The 20,670-nt window shown below is 44.6% G+C and overlaps 1 protein-coding gene across 2 annotated transcripts; it reads right to left on the bottom strand.

The window, feature by feature from the left end:
* Window positions 1-1,344: 1,344 nt before the first annotated feature.
* CCDC117 (coiled-coil domain containing 117) lies at window positions 1,345-17,349 on the bottom strand. 2 transcript variants are annotated; one of them, XM_002830969.5, is made up of 5 exons: window positions 16,962-17,349; window positions 16,227-16,277; window positions 8,840-9,064; window positions 7,012-7,149; window positions 1,345-4,537 (listed from the first exon to the last, which is right to left on the bottom strand). In XM_002830969.5, the coding sequence occupies exons 1-5, from the start codon at window positions 17,144-17,146 to the stop codon at window positions 4,300-4,302; spliced, it is 837 nt and encodes a 278-aa protein (XP_002831015.1). In that variant the 5' UTR covers window positions 17,147-17,349; the 3' UTR covers window positions 1,345-4,299. The 2 variants fall into 2 exon arrangements, with proteins under 2 accessions (XP_002831015.1, XP_009232492.1); XM_009234217.4 differs by lacking the exon at window positions 16,962-17,349 and adding an exon at window positions 16,779-16,915.
* Window positions 17,350-20,670: the final 3,321 nt, after the last annotated feature.

Here is a 20,670-nt window from a genome sequence, read left to right as displayed (position 1 = left end):
CTACTAAAAATACAAAAATTAGCTGGGTGTGGTGGCACATGTGGGTAGTCGCAGCTACTCAGGAAGCTGAGGCAGGAGAATCGCCTGAACCCAGGAGGCAGAGGTTGCAGTGAACCGAGATTGCGCCACTGCACTCCAGCCTGGGCAACAGAGGGAGACTCCGTCTCAAAAAAAAAAAACCCACCATGCTTTGCTTTTTGTAATTGTATCCCAAACTTAACTCCCCCTGCCCACCAAATCACGAATGCATTTATCAAAGAATGTAAATATGCAGGCAATACTGCCACCCAGTGACCTGTCAAGTCTTAAAAGAAAGGAACCGGCTGGGCATGGTGGCTCACACTTGTAATGCCAGCACTTTGGGAGGCCGAGGCAAGCAGATCACCTGAGGTTAGGAGTTCGAGACCAGCCTGACAAACATGGAGAAACCCCGTCTCTACTAATAGTACAAAAAAAATTAGCTGGGCATGGTGGTGCACGCCTATAGTCTCAGCTACTCAGGCTGAGGCAGTAGAATCGCTTGAACCTGGGTGGCAGAGGTTGCAGTGAGCCGGTATCATACCACTGAACTCCAGCCTGGCGAAAGAGCGAGACTCCGTCTCAAAAAACAACAACAACAACAACAAAAACTCCACAAAAATTAGCCAGGTGTGGTGGCACATGCCTATAATCCCAGCTACTCAGGAAGCTGAGGCACGAGAATTGCTTGAATCCGGGAGGCAGAGGTTGCGGTGAGCCGAGATCACGCCATTGCACTCCAGCTGGGGCAACAAGAGCAAAACTCCGTCTCACACACACAAAAAAAGAAACCACCATGTAAGTGAACATCACTGGGTTTTCCATTCCCCATTTTCAAAGATCCTCAACCCCCTCTCTATGAACTCTGTATGCCACTTCCAACTCTACATTTGAATATATGAGTATATATATATATACACACACACATTTTTTTTTTAAGAGAAAAGGTCTTGCTAACATTGCCCAGGCTGGTCTCTCCTCGGCTTAAGTAATCCTCTTGCCTCAGTCTCACAAAGTGCTGGCAGAGGTGTGCACCACTGTAGCTGGCCCATTTGAACATTTTTGAATACACATCTAAATACTAACAATAGCAGTGAATTGCTCTGAGTGGAAAGCAGTCTATGGGTTTTAGAATAGCAACACATAGCCTGCCTATTTTGGGAACAGCTAATTCAAATATGATACTTAAGCTTTATCCCAACATAATCATCCCTTCAGGATAAATTTAAGTCCTTCACTGATATGAATGCTGCTTCAACTACAATTCAGAGGAAAGGAGATATCTGATTTCATCATTTAAGTGGAGTAATACAAATATCTCAAAAGTCCAAAACACTTAAGAAGTTTTATTGAAAACAATAAAATACAGAAACACCAGATTCTCATTTTAAAGTAAAATTAACAGCATCTTCCAGAACATTCCTAGAACTGAACCATTCTTGTCACTATTGAAAAACAAAGCCAAGTTCCAAATCCAAAATAATAAATGAACGTACTGGTAAACATTCTTCTTATGGTTCCAGCCCCTACTTTAGTTATTTTCCTAAATTTTACATGTGTACCTTTTCAAGAAAGAGTAGGTTTTTTAAGTGATTAATATTTATGAGAACTGGACTATCTTCATATAATTACAAAAAAAAAAACCCCCCAAAAAAAAAACCACAACGCACCCTACTCAAACTCAGATAAAATACACATTTGTTCATTAAAGCTCACCTGCTTTAGAGAATTTTTTCTCTTCACACATTAGCACAGTAAGCCAATGTTTGATCCATGCTGCAAAAGCTATACAAAACAAAAAGCCCTGGTAACTCCCTAGGGAAATCTTAAGGCAAAGCAAAAGCAAAAACCTTATGCTACAAAAGTAAAACAAAAAGCAGAGGCATTGGGACTGTGGAGACGGCTCAGATGAATAAGCACCACAAGGATGAAGAAAACAATTTTTGTAGAAACATATGCAAGAAGATAAAAGTCCATAAAAGAACATAAAACATCAATTATCCTGCAGAAATAATTATCATGTCAGGTAACTTGACTACTGAAATAAGCTCTGTTTGGATTTTAATTAACAGAATCTTAATTCTTTCCTACATTTACCAGTAGTATCAGAGCCTTGTGTTAGGGGCTTGTTTCTTCCTTTTCACTGTAAGACCTTTAGTCGGAGACCTGCCCAGCAATTCCTGTAGAAGACAATCCTGGTGTGTTTTAGGTCCTTCTTTGGAAAGCTGTCATCTCCCTTTCCACCTAAACACTAACTCTACCTCTGGGCAGTCACTTCATGTTTTGTGTTGCACTAGAACACATTTTTTAGCATGGAGATTTATTTAAGGCTCATACTTTACAAGTTGGTCCCATCAAACAATGACTACAAGGCAGAAGTTTATCAAATGGCATGAATCAAACACTTGCACATTTCAAAAGAATACAGTTTACATTCATCTCAAAATCTGAGATTAAGAAACTATTAGCTGGTTTCCAACTGCTTTCAATACTGGTTTGAAGTTTGAATAATTTTACTGTATAGACATTATTTTGTTTAAATATTAAACATTAAATCTTTTCCTGACTATCCAGACAGAAAGAGAAAGCAGGAACAGGCAAAGAAGCAACAGTCCAATTAACAGACTTGTGACTTCTACGCCACCTGTAACAAGGGGAGGGATTTCAGTAAGGGTTCCAAAAAAGCCTAGGAGGTGGTTTCTAAAAATTCACCTTTACGTGGCATAAGCCATTTTTTTCTACAAAAGGTATCTGATTGCTACAAACGGGGAAGAAACCCACAAAACAAAACTGGGGTGGTGTCCTGTTGTGTGATGGAAGGGCATTATACTATTACACTCATTTAATAACTTATAGTGGATACTCTGTAGCAATGAAGAAATTGTCATTTTATTTTGCCCTATCAGCCCCTGCCACATAGAAGAGCTCTTCCTGAGAAACTAAAAATTTCAAACCCGGCTATTCTCAAAGGACACCTGAAGCCTGGTTTAGGTACTCAAGAAGATGAAGGCTTCCTGCTAGCAGGAAGCAATTCTCCACTACCTTTTAGGTTTACTGCACAATAGTCTAAGCACCAGTCAAATTGGCTATTTCAGTAAACCTCAATGTCACCTGCTCATATATTTTCAGCTAATCATTCACTGTTTTCTATATTAACATTTAAAAACAACTTGCTGGCTGCACGCCGTGGCTCACGCCTGTAATCCCAGCATTTTGGGAGGCTGGGGTGGGCGGATCACCTGAGGTCAGGAGTTCGAGACCAGCCTGGCCAACATGGCGAAACCGGTCTCTATTAAAAATACAAAAATTAGCTGGGCGTGGAGGCGGGCACCTGTAATCCCAGCTACTCGGGAGGGTGAGGCAGGAGAATTGCTTGAACCCGGGAGGTGGAGGCTGCGGTGGGGGGAAAAAAAAACAACTTGCTAATACAAGTATAACTTTTTAAAAAATTACTAAAGTTATCAATGCTGGGTTTAGCTGACAAAGCACTTCCTTAAGATGAACTAAAGGATGCTTCTCCCACAGGCAAATTGCAGATGGGTTACCTCATAATCTTTTAACTACCAAAGTCAATTAATTTGTAAACATTACTGAATAACTGGGCTTATCAATCACGCAAGGGAAACCAAGGAGCAACAGTGGCACAAGGCAAAAAAGCCTTAAGGGAAAAACTTCCTCCATATTTTCATAGTCAAAGAGGAGAGCCACAATACTATTGGTTATTTAATCATCAGAGCTATACTGAATTGATAACTAAATTACAAGTTGCTAAGAAATTAAATTTCTTAGCAACAGGCTTAAGCTACTGCTCTCTTCCCTCCTTATCCCCAATTATACATAGTCACCACTGTAAACAGCTCATATCTACACACTAAGCTGTGACTTAACTGTCAGGATACAGTTGTAGGAGCATCCTTCTTAATCATCTTTTTTAATTCAAGGATAATATTCTCCAAGTGTCTGAATAGTTTAGACAATGTGATATATGATTTAAGTCACCCTTACACATACAGCTTTTATACTTGTCTTTGAAGAGAATGTAAACCAACATTCCTTTAATAAGCCCCACAGAAAACTGCTTTTCCCTTGAGACAAACTTCCTTGGCAAAAAGTTGAAGTCAATAAATGGCTACCCAAAATAAGAGTCCCACCCCCAAATCACAGGTGGAGATATTATTACACCCGTCTCATAAAACTTTCAAGTCCCTATACTATGCAAAGTCTCATAACTGAACACAGGATTCTTCTAACATTTGACAACTTTAGTGTAGAAATTGGTTTCTAGAGTTCCATCTCTTCTTCTGTGCTAGTAGCTGTCTCCAAACTATTATAAAGAGACATCCCTGTTTGCCGAGGTTCCAAAAACAGTTCAGTTCTCTGAGGGAAGGCAGTGCCAGCAGCTGCATGCTTAGCTTGGCTCTCTCCTGTATAGTTCTTAGTATTAGAGGATGGCTTTGGCTTATCAGAAAGGAGTTCAGGGAGGGGTTTCCAGAGAACAAGCTCCATGGAAGGACGGCTCCTAAGACATAAAATACAGACTTTTATCAAAAAATTTTAGGACATGAAAACAAAAGCTGTAGGTTGAAAAGCCAACATTACCTAATATCTTAAGGACTGATGATAGCAAAACAGGAGATTTAGAACACACAAACTGATCTTTACTTTCTTTCCTTTTTTTTTTTTTTTTTTTTTTTTTTTTTTTTTTTAAGAGATGGGGTCTTGCTGTGTTGTCCACAGTGGAGTACAGTGGCACAGTCATAGCTCACTGCAGCCTTTAACTCCTGGGGTCAAGCAATCTACCCACTTCAGCCTTCCCAGTAATTAGGACTACAGGCACATACCACCATGCCTGGCTCCAACTGATCTTTAGAAAGGCCCCTCAAATACATAACATTGCACACTTCAACATGTATATTTAACCAAATCAAGTGGTTGTAATGATGCTGTGATTGGAAGTATTTAAAAATCCAATATGAAAACACAGAGCCCTTGATTGTTGGAAATTTTTTAAAATTGTGGTTAATATTAGATGTAGGCAGCTAGCTCATACTAAATCATTATAAATGAAAAGGAAACACTGGACAAACATGCTGAAAGTATCTCAGATGCCTTTTAGTACAGGTACAAAGTATAATGCTTTATGGGCCAGGCACGGTGGCTCATGCCTGTAATCCTAGCACTTTGGGAGGCAAAGCCAGGCAGATGGTTTGAGCCCAGGAGTTTGCAACCAGCCCAGGCAATGTGGTGAACCCCGTCTCTACAAAAAATACAAAAATTAGCTGGGTGTGGTACTAGGTGCCTATAGTCCCAGCTACTCGGGAGGCTGAGGTGGGAGGATCACCTGAGCCCGGGAGATCAAGGCTGTGGTGAGCTGTGATCATGCTACTACACTCCAGCCTGGGTGACAGAGTGAGACCCTGTCTCAAAACACAAAACAAAACAAAACAAGCTTCACGCTTAAGGCAAAATGACTATGTTACACACACACTGTGGCAGGGATGGTGTCTGGGCCCAAAGATGAAGCAAAAATAAAACATAAAACAATGAGATACCCTTGGCTGGGCGCGGTGGCTCACGCCTGTAATCCCAGCACTTCGGGAGGCCAAAGAGGGTGGATCACAAGGTCAGGAGATCGAGACCACCCTGGCTAACACGGTGAAACCCCAACTCTACTAAAAATACAAAAAATTAGCCATGCGAGGTGGCAGGCGCCTGTAGTCCCAGCTACTTGGGAGGCTGAGCAGGAGAATGGCGTGAACCCGGGAGGCGGAGCTTGCAGTGAGCCAAGATCGGGCCACTGCACTCCAAGCCTGGGCGACAGAGCGAGACTCCATCTCAAAAACAACAACAACAACAACAACAACAAAACCACAAGATACCCTCAAAGGCTAGCTTCTGGAAAACTACCAAAAGCAGAAAATGCTATATTTTAGGCTGGAGGGCAACATGACCAGCTTACTTCTGGCTATTTACCCACCCTTAGGGCTGGGTACTTAATTATAAACTCAAGATAGGACCCTAATGCAAAACCTCTGTGATCAAAGACCAAATAGCAGCTGAACTTCTAGCACAAATCATCTCCACTGTATCCAAAGGTAATAATGCCTTATCTATCTGCCCTCACTGAGACTGGTGTCCTAAGAGGCTTTTTCAGATACCTGAAACTTGCCCTTATTGAGTACCAACTCGATCTGAAGTCTTTCCTAGGCACTTTATAACTAACTTCCCTACTATTTTACATAGTGAATAATGACAATTTGAGATCAAGGAGGCTTCACGGACTACAGGATTACAGAGCTGGGCTAATCATTACTCAGGGGCCCCAGGCCACTTTACTTTTTAGGTTATTGTGTTTGCTTTCCAGTTTCCTCTCTTGTCCTCACAGTGTAGTCACAGCTCCCTGTTAGGCGTTTTGTTTGTTCTGCTCTCATTTGCTGTTTCTGCTTCTACTCTGATGATCTAGGAAACCAGATAACTGAGCTCATAAACTGTGTTTAGATTATGAACAAAACAGCTCTGCTAAAGGCCTGGAAGGACTATGCTATGAGCCAAGAATATGAGCTTTGTTTTGCAGTCTTTGCAGTAACTACTTTCACTGTTGGGCCACTTTATTTTTTTCCTAGGCCTCAATGTTGTTCCTGGGTCACTTAAAAAGCCAGGTAAACAAGAGCCTTTAAAATGTGGTTCCTGTATCACAGGAACTTGAGAGAGAGGGCTCTCTTGCCAGTCATCCCATTTCCAAATAGCCGACTGCAGTCCATTTGAGGTCTTCAAAGGAACCAAAGAGTAAGTAGGCAAGGCAACTTCCCCATACTTCAAACTCCTGCTTGTAAAGCACTTTGCTCACCCCTAATGAACTAGGAAAAAGCCAATCTCCAACTGCCTGGTCATCAGGAGATAAAAAGAGCTAATGAGGACAGGGTGGGTAGAATCTAGACATTGGGTTTTCCCTCCAAGATCAGAATTAAATAGAAATCAGGTACCAAAACTTACATAGACTCAATCATTTTCTTTGTAAAAACTTCATCAAATTCCCTCTTCAAACCTGTTTTCATGGTATCAGAAAGGACAAGACTGGGGAGATGGTTAACATTTCTGTCAGCTTCAACTTCTTCATCTTCATCAATTATCCTAAATCAATTAAGGCAGCACAAGAAAGAAAAAATATTTAGTCAAGCTATTATATATTCTACTATTTGGACAAACTTTTAAAAATAAAAAAGGATAAAAACAGTAAGTAATACAGCAATAGACCAGGCAAAAAATGAGGCTATACCTGAGTATAAAAGGTATACTCAGGCCAGGCGTGGTGGCTCACACCTGTAATCGCAGCACTTTGGGAGGCTGAGGCGGGCAGATCACCTGAGGTTAGGAGTTCGAGAAAAGCCTGGCCAACATGATGAAACCCCATCTCTACTAAAAATACAAAAATTTGTCGGGTGTGGTGACACATGCCTGTAATCCAGCTACTCAGGAGGCTGAGGCAGGAGAATCACTTGAACCCGGGAGGCGGAGGTTGCAGTGAACCAAGATCGTGCCATTGCACACCGGCCTGGGAAACAGAGCAAGACTCCGTCTCAAAACAAAAAAAAACTATACTCAGAGGTTTGTTCAACATTTCATTTAACAAAAAAGTTTTACATATAATCAAATCTGAATAATATTTTTCAGAAAATTATCACATAAACCAAAATTCAGAGCCAGTAAGTGAAAACGCTCAGTTGTTCTATGAGTTCACTTTAAAAGCACATACTTCGTGGCCAGGCGCAGCGGCTCACACCTGTAATCCCAGTACTTGAGGAGGCCGAGATAGGCAGATCACCTGAGGCCAGGAGTTCGAGACCAGCCTGGCCAACATCGCAAAACCCTGTCTCTACTAAATATACAAAAAAAGGCTGGGTGCAATGGCTCACGCCTGTAATCCCAGCCCTTTGGGAGGCGGAGGCAACCAGCCTGGCCAACATGGTGAAACCCCGTCTTTACTAAAAATACAAAAATTAGCCAGGTGTGATGGCAGGCACCTGCAATCCCAGCTACTCAGGAGACTGAGGCAGGAGAATCGCTTGAACCTGGGAGGCAGAGATTGTAATGAGCTGAGATCGCACCACTGCACTCCAGCCTGAGCAACAGAGCAAGACTGTGTCTCCAAAAATAAAAATATAAAAAAAAATTTGGCCAGGTATGGTGGCAGACACCTGTAAACCCAGCTACTCAGGAGGCTGAGGCAAGTGAATTGCCTGAACGTGGGAGGCGGAGGTTGCAGTGAGCACCGAGACCACACCATTGTACTCCAGCCTGGGCGACAGAGCGACACTGTTTAAAAAAACAAACAAACAAACAAACAAACAAAAGGCTCAGTATACTGGCCCGGCACAGTAGCTCACGCCTGTAATCCCAGCACTTTGGGATGCCGAGGCAGGCAGCTTGCTCAAGCCCAGGAATGCGTGACCAGCTTGAGCAACATGGCGAAATCCCGTCTCTACAAAAGATACAAAGATTAGCCAGGGGTGGTGGTGCATGCCTGCAGTCCCAGCTACTTGGGAAGCTGGGGCAGGAGAATCACTTGAACCCGGGAGGTGGAGGCTGCATTGAGCCAAGATGGCGCCACTGCACTCCAGCCTAGGTAACAAGAGCAAAACTCCATCTAAAAAACAAAACAAAACAAAAAAACAAAAAAAAAATACACTTTGAATTCTCTGACTTAGTCTTTCTGAGAGGCTAAGGATCAAGGTATCACCAAATGATAAACAGAACTAGCTTATATGAGCAGAGTTATTACAAGAGAACAGCAAAAAAACAGCTATATACACTGCCCATTTACCTGTCCTCAATCTCCTGAAGCTTCCTTCGGGCAACTTCACACTGTGGTTCTCCAGTTGTCTGATCCATTTCTTCACAAATAACATCTAATATCCCAGGTACGGAAAGGCCACTAACGCTGGGATTTACTCCATGCCCCTCTACATCCTGATGTGCACAAAGAATCCAGTCATTAGGACCAGCACAGAGCTCTGCTTCAGTTATCCTTTTCTTTCTTACTGGACAACTGAAAAAAAGAAAAAAAATTCAATGAAAATCCCAACTAATATAAATGAAATGTTTATCATTCCTATCTCCAATCAAATTTTTATATTTAAAAAAACTAGTTTTGACAGTGTGTAGTTACAAGATGGAAAATACTGCGTATTTTTCCTGCTATTCTCACAGCCACACTAAACTGTTTTCTTCTACTGCTCTTTGCCAAATAAAGATGCACCTGCAAAATTTTGCCTGTTCAGACAGTAAGTGTTCAATGTGGGATCTTAAAGTCATTCCTGCTTATTTGGATCTGGAAAGGTCAAGCCGGAAGTAAAGAAACCAAAAGTTGGCTAGGTGTGGTGGCTCACACCTGTAATACCAGCACTTGGAGTGGCTGAGGTGGGAAGATCACTTGAGCCCAGAGTTCAAGACCAGCTTGGGCAACATAGTGAGATGCTAATTCAAACCACGAATGAATGAATGAATGAATGAAAAAAAGAAACCAAAAGTCAGCAATTCAGCATCATATTTTGTCATACTGCTACTGCTCCATCAAACATATAGGAAGGAAGTCTATATTCCCTTAGGGCAAAAATGTATGTCTCATGAGGTTTGTTCAAAGTATTAATATTACAGGTGTGGATGACAGCATTAATTTCTTGGTCCCCTTCAAAATGTCAGAGGCTCTATCAGTGTCCAACCAATAGTGGGGTCCAATTTTCTCCCACTCTGCAACATAATGTCTTCACATCCTAAACAAATTTGTACTTCATACAAACTTTAGAATTCATCAAATCCATTTTTTTTTTTTTATTTGGAAACTAGGACCTAGAAAAACTAACCTGCCTTCTCCAAAGTGTCACAGTAAAGTAGTGAGTTGTATCTTGAGGACCAGACACCAGAGCTCCTGAATCATATCTCCATGCCATTTTTACTAACTCCCTGTACCTTCTTAGGGAGGTTCAACTGTTCAAGTGCTTACCACCAAGTAGTTTGCAAGCACTATGATATACCCAGTGTTTAGCTGAAAGCTGTCTGAAGCAAGCTGAATAGTCAATCGGCCCTGTTCTATTATGTACGTAGACCAAAAGTACTTTATTGCCTGGGCATCAGCAAGTACAGTCTCAAGGCCAGAATACAGCTCTATAACCAAAAAAAATCATTAATGGCTACCACAGCCTCTGATTCTTTAAACTGAGGGCCAAAGGAAGAGGCATGTATTTTACAAAAAGAAATTTCTATTCCATGTTAAGACTGTGAAAACCAACATTAAAGTCTCTGGCAATATAAAATCTGACAAGTAACAGATCTCTCAAACCTAGATTTTTTTAATGCAGTCAACTATTAAACAAAATGTTTGGTTTATAATTAGTTTTAACTCCTAAGACAGCATTAAGAATGTTCAGCCATATCTAATATTTCTGTCATATTTCAATAGTTTTAAAATATGGGATATTTTAGGCTGGGCATGGTAGTTCATGCCTGTAATCCCAGCACTTTGGGAGGCCGAGGCAGGTGGATCACTTGAGGGCAAGAATTTCAGATGAGCCTGGCCAACATGGTGAAACCCCGTCTCCACTAAAAATACAAAAAAAAAAAATAGCTGGGTGTGGTGACATGCACCTTTAATCCCAGCTACTAGGAAGGCCAAGGCAGGAGAATCGCTTGAACCCAGGAGGGGGGAGGTTGCAGTGAGCCAAGATTGCGTCACTGCACTCCAGCCTGGGAGACAGACCAAGGCTCTGTCTCAAAAATAAATAAATAAATAAATAAATAAAGTATGTGATATTTTGAAAAGCAGAAAATAGTTATACTTACAAAAAACAGCTAAGAAAAAGCAGAATAAGGCAAGTGTGGTGGTGTGTGCCTACAGTCCCAGCTACTTGGGAGGCTGACGAAGGAGATCACTTGAGCCCAGTGTTTGAGACCAGCCTGAGCAACACAGTAAGAGTCCACATCCCCCAAAAGCAAAATAAATCCAAAGGGAACAGGTAATTTCCCCACACATCTAATAATTCCACTATAAAATGCAAATAAGTTTAACACCTGGGTTCTGCGCTATGACCTCCAACATCATGATTTAGGCTAAGTTATTTCATGCCTGTAGGTCCACTTTCTAAACAGAGATCACTGATAATTAAGTCCCAAAGATAATACGATAGCACGCTTCATATTATCCAAACGTCTCATCCCACTGCCTCCCAAGGCCTCAACTTCTCCATTTCTAAATTAAAGATGGTTAACTTTTTAAGCCAATAGTTTCTATACTTTAAACTTTTTATTTATTTATTTTAGCATCTATAATAACATCTTAAGAGAGAACCTCAAAAGATAAAAGCAAAAAGGTTCCTGTGCTATCCACAGTAATCCTAAGGCAATAAAGAACATAAATATTTTCTGTTCAGTGGGCCTCACTGCAACCTCCGCCTCCTGGGTTCAAGCAATTCTCCTGCCTCAGCCTCCCGAGTAGCTGGGACTACAGGCACGCACCACCACACCCGGCTGATTTTTGTATTTTTAATAGAGAAGAGGTTTCACCATGTTGGCCAGGCTGGTCTCAAACTACTGATCTGAGGTGATCTGCCTGCCTCGGCCTCCCAAAGTGCTAGGATTACAGGCATGAGCCACCGCGCCCGACCTAGTCATTTTTAAATTAAGGGAACTTTCAAATTTAATGTTTTATGAATCTATGTATCAACAAGTTTAGAAAATCCAAAGTGTCCAATGGCAAAAAGAATCATACACAAAGTTAAAAGACAAAGGATAAATTTGAAGAAAACATTCCTTAATGAAGATTTCCTGGCGGGAAGTGGTGGCTCACGCCTATAATCCCAGCACTTTGGGAGGCCGAGGCCACTTTGGGAGGCCGAGGCGGGCGGATCACAAGGTCAGGAGACAGAGACCATCCTGGCTAACAGGATGAAACTCTGTGTTTACTAACAATGCAAAAAATTAGCCGGGCGTGGTGGCACACACCTGTAATCCCAGCTACTTGGAAGGCTGAGAGAGGAACTGCTTGAACCCAGGAAGCAGAGGTTGCGGTGAACCCTGATCGTGCTACTGTACTGCAACCTGGGCAACAGAGCGAAGATATGTTTCAAAAAAAAAAAAAAAAAAAAAAATTCCTATAAGAAAAAGATCAATAAGCCAATAGTAAATGTGCATAAACAGCCAGGAGCAGTGGCTCACGCCTGTAATTCCAGAACTTTGGGAGGCTGAGGCAGGTGGATCATGAGGTCAAGGAATCGAGACCATCCTGACCAACATGGTGAAACCCCGTTTCTACTAAAAATATAAAAATTAGCTGGTCCTGGAGGTGCAAGCCTGTGGTCCCAGCAACTCGCGAGGCTGAGGCAGGAGAATCGCTTGAGCCCAGGAGGTGGAGGTTAAAGTGAGTCAAGATGGTGCCACTGCACTCCAGCCTGGTGGCAGAGCGAGAGTTCGTCTCAAAAAAAAAACAAAAAGATGTCCAGTATCACTTATAATTAACAAATATAAATTAAATCAGCAATCTAAACTTCTTTAACCTTTTTAACTATAAAATTCTACAAACAAAATTACATCAAACATACAGCTTAACAAATAATTACAAAACAAACAATGATGACAATATAATTTAAGATACAGAATAGGCCAGGTGCAGTGGCTCACGACTGTAATTCCAGCACTTTGGGAGGCCAAGGCGAGTGGGCGAGCGAATCACAAGGTCAGGAGATTGAGACCGTCCTGGCTAACATGGTGAAACCCTGTCTGTACCAAAGATACAAAAAATTATCACACGCCTGTAGTCTCAGCTACATGGGAGGCTGAGACAGGAGAATCACTTGAACCTGGGAGGCAGAGGTTGTGCCGAGGGAGCCGAGATTGCGCCACTGCACTCCAGCCTGGACAACAGAGCAAGATGCCGTCTCAAAAAAAAAAAAAAAAAAAAAAAAAAAAAGCTACAGTATACTGGCCAGGCACAGTAGCTCAAGCCTGTAATCCTAGCACTTTGGAAGGCCAAGGCAGGCAAATTACTTGAGGTCACGAGTTTTAGACCAGCCTGGCCAACATGGCACCACCCTTTCTCTATTAAAAATACAAAAAATTGGTTGGGCACGGTGGCTCACGCCTGTAATCCCATCACTTTGTGAGGCCAAGGCGAGAGGATCATCTGAGGTCAGGAGTTCCAGACCAGCCTGACCAAAATGGAGAAACCCCATCTCTACTAAAAATGCAAAATTAGCCAAGCATGGTGGCACATGCCTGTAATCCCAGCTATTCAGGAGGCTGAGGCAGGAGAACTGCTTGAAGCTGGGAGGCAGAGGTTGTGCTGAGCTGAGATCGCACCATTGCACTCCAGCCTGGGCAACAAGAGTGAAACTCCGTCTCAAAAAAAAAAAAAAAAAAAAAAAAAAAATTAGCTGGGAGTCGTGGCACGCGCCTGTAATCCCAGCTACTTGGGAGGATGAGGCAGGAGAATCGCTTGAACCTGAGACAGAGGTGGCAGTGAGCTGAGCCTGCGCTACTGCACTCCAGCCTGAGCTACAGAGCAAAACTCTGGGGGGAAAAAAAAAAAAAGATATAGAATACTGCCAGCATCCCAAAATGGTAATCTAGTCTTGCTCTGTCACCTAGGATGGAGTGCAGTGGCACAATCTTGGCTCACTGTAACCTCTGTCTTCTCCTCATGCCTCAGCCTCCAGAGTGGCTGGGATCACAGGGGCGCACCATCACACCAGCTATTTCTTTGTATTTAGTAGAGACAGGGTTTCACCATTTTGGCCAGGCTGGTCTTGAACTCCTGGGCTCAAGCAATCCACCCACCCTGGCCTCCCCAAGTGCTGGGATTACAGGCATGAGGCACCACACCGGATGCCAAATCAGGACTTTAATGTGGATGCCTAATGATCCTAATGGTCCCAATTTACACTCCTACCCATATTTAAGAGTTCCTCGTGCTTCACGTGCATCCCAACATCTGGAGGTAGAGTGGCATCTCATTGTGGCTTTAATACACATTTCCCTAAAGACTAATGAGGCTGAACACTTTATTTGGTTGTTCATGGATATTATCTTTGAGAAACCTTTTTACTTCTTTTTCTTTTTTTGAGACAGTCTCATTTTGTCACCCAGGCTGGAGTGCAGTAGGATGATCTCGGCTCACTGCAACCTCTGCCACTCAGGTTCAAGCAATTCTCCTGCCTCAGCCTCCCGAGTAGCTGGGATTACAGGCACCTGCCACCACACCTGGCTAATTTTTGTGTTTTTTAGCAGAGACGGGGTTTCATCATATTGGTCAGGCTGGTCTTGAACTCCTGACCTCGTGATTCACCTGCCTCGGCTTCCCAAAGTGCTGGGATTACAGGTGTGAGCCACCGCGCCCAGCCTTACTTCTTTTTCTATTAGACTGCCTGTTTATGAGATATAATTTTTCATCTATTAGTTGGGCAGCAATCCCAAAGTTTAAAAACACACTTGTGTTCAGAGGATGTTAATGGACATATAAATTGGCAAAAACTCATGTTCAAAATTTAAAATGCATACACTTTAAGACCCAGCAATTCCACATCAAGGAAATCATTCATATACTTCCAAACATATACAAAGAACTTCAAAAGAATGGTCAGGGTAGATTTGTAATAGCAAAAGATTAGAAATAACTTAGAAATGCATCAACAGGAAATTGGTTAATTATCTATACCAAGTCCTACAATAGAATTCCACGCAACTATATTTTTTTTTGTTTTTTGAGACGGAGTCTCACTCTATTGCCCAGGCTGGAGTGCAATGGCGTGATCTTGGCTCACTGCAACCTCCACCTCCTGGGTTCAAGTGATTCTCCTGCCTCAGCCTCCTGAGTAGCTGGGATTACAGTTGCGCACCACTACCCGTGGCTAATTTTTGTATTTTAATAGAGATGGGGTTTCACCACGCTGGCCAGGCTGGTCTCAAACTCCTGACTTCCTGATCTGCCCTTCTCAGCCTCCCAAAGTGCTGGGAGTGTGAGCCACCACGCCCAGCCTCCACTCAACTATTGAAAGAGAAATTACGTAAACCTCTCTCTATGTGTTGACATGGAACAAGCTACAGAAGAGTAAAATGAAAAGATCAATGTGTTGCATAGTGTGAACCATACCTTCCTACAAGTGTAAAAAAAAAACAGCCACTGCACTCCAGCCTGACAGAATGAGGCCTTGTCTCAAAAAAAAAAAGAAAAAGACTTGTGAACTTGGTAAATTTTTAGATTATCTTCTAAAGGAGACACTGAAAACAGGTAAGAGGGTTGTCTCTAGTGGGGAAAACTAGGGGTGTGGAGTAAAAGACTTTGTAATACGGCCTGGTGGGACGGTTCACACCTGTAATCCCAGAGTTGGGAGGATTGCTTGAGGCCAGAAGTTCATGACCAGACTGGGCAACATAGTGAGACACCGTCTCTACAAAAAATTTTTTAAAAAATTAGCTGAGCCCGGTGGCACAAGTCTGTAGTCTCAGCTGTTCAGGAGGCTGAAGCTGAGGGATCATTTGAGCCCAAGGAGTTTGAGGCTGCAGTGAGCTGTGATCACACAACTGCACGCCAGCTTGGGTGACAAAGACTCTGACTTTAAAAAAAAAAAAAAAAAAAAAAAAAAAAGACTTTTCAGGCTGGGGCGGCTCAGGCCTGTCATCTCAGCACTTTGGGAGGCAGAGGCGGGTGGATCACGAAGTCAGAAGATCGAGACCATCCTGGCTAACACGGTGAAACCCCCTCTCTACTAAAAAAAAAAAAAAAAAAAAAAAAATAGCCAGGCGTGGTGACGGGCGCCTGTAGCCCCAGCTACTCGGGAGGCTGAGGCAGGAGAATGGCGTGAACCCGGGAGGCGGAGATTGCAGTGAGCCCACATCGCGCCACTGCACAGCCTGGGCGACAGAGGGAGACTCCGTCTCAAAAAAAAACTTTTCAATCTGTATCCTTTAAATTATTTTACTTTGTGCATGTAATATTAACATGGCTCAAAATCCAAATATTACAACTTGTTATAGAGCGAAGTTTCCCTCTGACCTGTCTGCCTGCCACTGTTACTTTCTCTAAAAGACAACCAATGTCACTAATTTCTGTGTCTCTTTCCAGAGACACTCATCTAATGTTTCACCTTTTCACTTAATTTAGACTATAACATGGGTTCAACTAACGGTGACCATAGAGTGAATAAACAACCACTGAAACTTACTCATCATCCTCCTCCTCTCGCTTGTGTTTCTTTTTACAGTGAACAGAAACACTGTTGAAACAAACAAAAATCAGTCAATTGAGAAATGTACTTGAGCTTGTGGTTTCAGTATCCTCTTTCTTGCTCCAATAATCTTGCTCATCCCCACATACCAAACGTCCCTTTCTGAGCCTAGTGGGATGGGTACAAATCACAGGTCAATCGGGTAACGGTGGATTGCCCCGACATAACTGGACACTGAAATCTCAACTTGTCGTTTTGTCAACGTAATGGAAGACAGATTAGGGAGGACCAAACGAGGGAAACGTCCTCCCGGCAGGCGCTGTGTTAAGCACTTTATTTACATAATCTCACTAAGAGGACCCATTTCTGTCCCATGCTTGGCATACTTTGCAGATGAGACACTGAAAGTTGTCACTAACTGCGGCCGCGCCGAGGGGGCACCCAGACCGAGTCGCCCAGGTTCCAACTGGAAAAGTCTCACTTCTCGGGAACGCAGTCGGGCCGAGGTTCGGACCGGACTCCTGGGCTGTGTGACCCCAGGCGACTTACAGTTAACGTCTCTGGGGATCAGTTTCTTCATCTGTAAACTGGGCTGCGAAGCTCCCGCGGAGGGCCGTAGGGAGTGAGAGTCAAGAAGCCCCAGCGCGGAGCCCGCGCCCCTGCCCGCGCCCGCCGCGAGGGGCGCCCAGCCTGCCCGCCCGCCCTGCGCCCTGCGCCCGACGGGCTCCTCACCGTCCGCGCGCCGCACTCCCGGCGGGACTGCTAGGGACTGCGCGAGGTCCCGGCCGCGGGGCCAACTCGGCGTCGTCAGACGCCGGCGGGAAGGCCCGGCCGGGGAAGGCCGGCTGCGGCGGCTGCAAGAAGTCCGAGCCGCCGCTCAGAGGGAGGCCGCTGAAGGGCCGGCCGAGCGCAGCCATAGCCGGCGAGACGAGGAGGCTGCGACGGCGGCCTCGGGCGCCCGCGTCCCCAGGCCCGGCAGCCGCAGCCACAGCTACCGCCAAAACCCGCCAGCCTCCGATCCCGCTCTTGACCCCACGTCACGCCTTCTAGAACCCTCCACTTCGGGCCGCTCGGAGGCATGCCGGGATTTGTTGTGTGTAGAGGGCCGCTGCCGCAAGGGTTGCCGGGATTTGCAGTCCTTCCGGACTACAAGCAAAATGGCTGCCTCTCGACCTCTTAGCTGGGGCTTAGGGTGTCTCTGGCTGGCCAAGAGTATGACCTAGGTTCAAATCCTCACCCGCAAGTTTCGTATCTCAGTTTCCACAGTAGTAAAATGAGATAATAATAGTACATATAATCATAGAGTTGATGTGCGGAGTACATGAATTTAAACATGTAGAGCCAGGGCAGGGCGGTGGCTCACTCGTGTAATCCCAGCAATTTGGAAGGTGGAGGTGGGAGGATCTCTTGAGCCCGGAAGACCCTGTCTCAAAACGAAAGCAATCTAGAGCCCTTAAAGCAGTGCCTGACATACAATACACGCTCATTATCAGTTATTAATATGTGACTCTATTAATAAAAATGGAACAATTTTAATACAAATGAAGTTGGTGGTGCCTTAGAACAGCATGGAAGATAAGTAAAAACCTCAGTTGCTGGCTGGGGGCGGTGGCTTACGCCTGTAATCTTATCACTTTGGGAGACCGAGGTGGGCGAATCACTTGAGGTCAGGAGTTCAAGACCAGCCTGGCCTACATGGTGAAATCCCGTCTCTACCAAAAATATAAAAAATTAGCCAGGTGTGGTGGTGCTCGCCTGTAATCCCATGTACTGGGGAGGCTGAGGCAGGAGAATCGCTTGAACCCGGGAGGCGGAGGTTGCAGTGAGCCAAGATCCTGCCACTGCACTCCAGCCTGGGTGACAGAGCGAGACTACGTCTCAAGAAACAAAACAAAACAAAAAAACACCTCAGTCGCGCGGCAAGGTGGCTCACGCCTGTGATCCCATCACTTTGGGAGGTCCGAGGTGGGAGGTGGGAGAATCACTTGAGGCCAGGAGTCCATCCTAGGTCTAGCTTGACCCTATCTCAGCAACAAAAAAATAACAATTAGCCCATCATGGTGGTGCATGCCTGTAGTCCTAGCTACTGGGGAGGCTGAGGTAAGAGGATTGCTTGAGCCCATGAGTTTGACGTTACAGTGAGCTATAATTGCACCACTGCACTCCAGTCTGAGTGACAGAGCAAGAACTTGTCTCAAAAAAAAAAAAAAAAAAAAGTAAACTCAGGACTTAAACAAAAATAGAAGCCTCAGAGCGCTTGTGAGAGGTACTGGCAAGCCTTCCAGCCTCTTTGGGGCATTCAGAGGCAGCATCTCCTGCCTGGGCTTGGCAGATGGTCAACCCCCAATCACTGATTATGCCCTGTTTTTTCCATCTCACAACAGCACCACCATCCAATCGAAACTGCTTATGCCAATGTCAATGCCCTTCAGCCAAAGCACACACCTGCACATAATTGAACAAAGAAAGGTTTATCCACTCATTGCAGTGAGGAAATGTCTCCCTTAGGAGGTGTTACAAAGGCTTTTTATAGGATTTGGGGTTGTGTTCGACGATTTGAGGGAAGGTTTTAAAAAACAGCTTTTGGCTGGGTGCAGTGGCTCACGCCTGTAATCCCAGCACTTTGGGAGGCCAAGGCGGGTGGATCACGAGGTCAGGAGAGCGAGACCATCCTGGCTAACACGGTGAAACCCCGTCTCCACTAAAAATACAAAAAAGGCCCGGCGCGGCGGCCCACGCCTGTAATCCCAGCACTTTGGAAGGCTGAGGCGGGCGGATCACGAGGTCAGGAGATAGAGACCATCCTGGCTAACATGGTGAAACCCCGTGTTTACTAAAAATACAAAAAATTAGCCAGGCGTGGTGGTGGGCGCCTGTAGTCCCAGCTACTCGGGAGGCTGAGGCAGGAGAATGGCGTGAACCTGGGAGGCGGAGCTTGCAGTGAGCCGAGCTCATGTCACTGCACTCCAGCCTGGGCGACAGAGCGAGACTCCGTCTCACACACACACACAAAAAAATACAAAAAATCAGCCAGGTGTGGTGGCGGGCGCCTGTAGTCCCTGCTACTCGGGAGGCTGAGGCAGCGGAATGGCGTGAACCTGGGAGGCGGAGCTTGCAGTGAGCGGAGATCACACCACTGCACTCCAGCAGGGGCGACACAGCCAGACTCCCTCTCCAAAAAAAATAAGAACTTTTCGGCCGGGTACAGTGGCTCACACCTGTAATCCCAGCACTTTGGGAGGCCGAGGCAGTGGGATCACAAGGTCAGGAGTTCAAGATCAGCCTTGTCAATATGGTGAAACCCTGTCTCTACTAAAAATACAAAAATTAGCCCGGCATGGTGGTGGGCGCCTGTAGTCCCGGCTACTCAGAAGGCTGAGGCAGGAAAATCGCTTCAGCCCGGGAGGCAGAGGTTGTAGTGAGCTGAGATTCGAGATCGTGCCATTGCACTCCAGCCTGGGCGATAGGGCAAGATAAAGAAAAGGAAGGAAAAAGAAAAGAAAGAAAACAGCTTTGCTCTGGAATTAATCCTGTCAGGAAATGGGGATAAATTTGTGATTGGGTGTCCTTTTTTTTTTTTCTTTTTTTTTTGAGACAGAGTCTCACTCTGTTGCCCAGACTGGAGTGCAGTGGTGCTATCTTGGCTCACTGCAGCCTCTCCCTCCCAGGTTCAAGCAATTCTCGTGCCTCAGCCTCCTGAGTAGCTGGGATTACAGGTGTGTGCCACCTTGCCTGGCTAATTTTCGTATTTTTAGTAGAGATGGGGTTTCACCATGTTGGCCAGGCTGGCCTCAAACTCCTGACTTCAAGTGATCTGCCGGCTGTGATTGGGTATGTTAACCAATCTTTTCTAGAAGGTGTGAGGAATGAAGGAAAGCTCAACCTGTAATTGGTAAAGCAGCAACAGTCCTTCATATCAGTTAGGGTAGGGTGATATTTGGCCATTTTTGTGGTTTGGACAATGTTTATGCTTTTGCCTGTGTTTGGATAGGATTCAGTGAACTTGTTTTTATCATGATCCATGAGGTCAGAATAGCCTTGTTTGATAACACTCTGTGAAATGTTTATGTTTAACAGGAGGACACTGAAGTCTAACAGTATTGTGTCTGGAACTTATTCTTTCCGGTTGGTTCTTGGTCTTGCCGACTTCAAGAACGAAGCCATGGACCTTCGAGGTGAGTGTTACAGCTCTTAAAGATGGTGCGTCTGTAGTTCATTCCTTCAGATGTTCAGATGTGTCCGGAGTTTCTTCCTTCCGGTGGGTGCGTGGTCTCGCTGACTTCAGGAGAGAACCTGCAGACCTTCACAGTGAGTGTCACAGTTCTTGAAGGTGGCCCGTCCAGAGTTGTTTGTTCTGCCTGGTGGGTTTGTGATCTCCCTGACTTCAGGAATGAAGCCACAGATCCTCGCGGTGAGTGTTATGGCTCATAAAGGCAGTGCA

The sequence above is a fragment of the Pongo abelii genome, chromosome 23, assembly GCF_028885655.2.
Source record: "Pongo abelii isolate AG06213 chromosome 23, NHGRI_mPonAbe1-v2.0_pri, whole genome shotgun sequence".
Taxonomy (NCBI): Eukaryota; Metazoa; Chordata; class Mammalia; order Primates; family Hominidae; genus Pongo; species Pongo abelii.
This window is presented reverse-complemented; position numbering and strand designations above follow the sequence as displayed.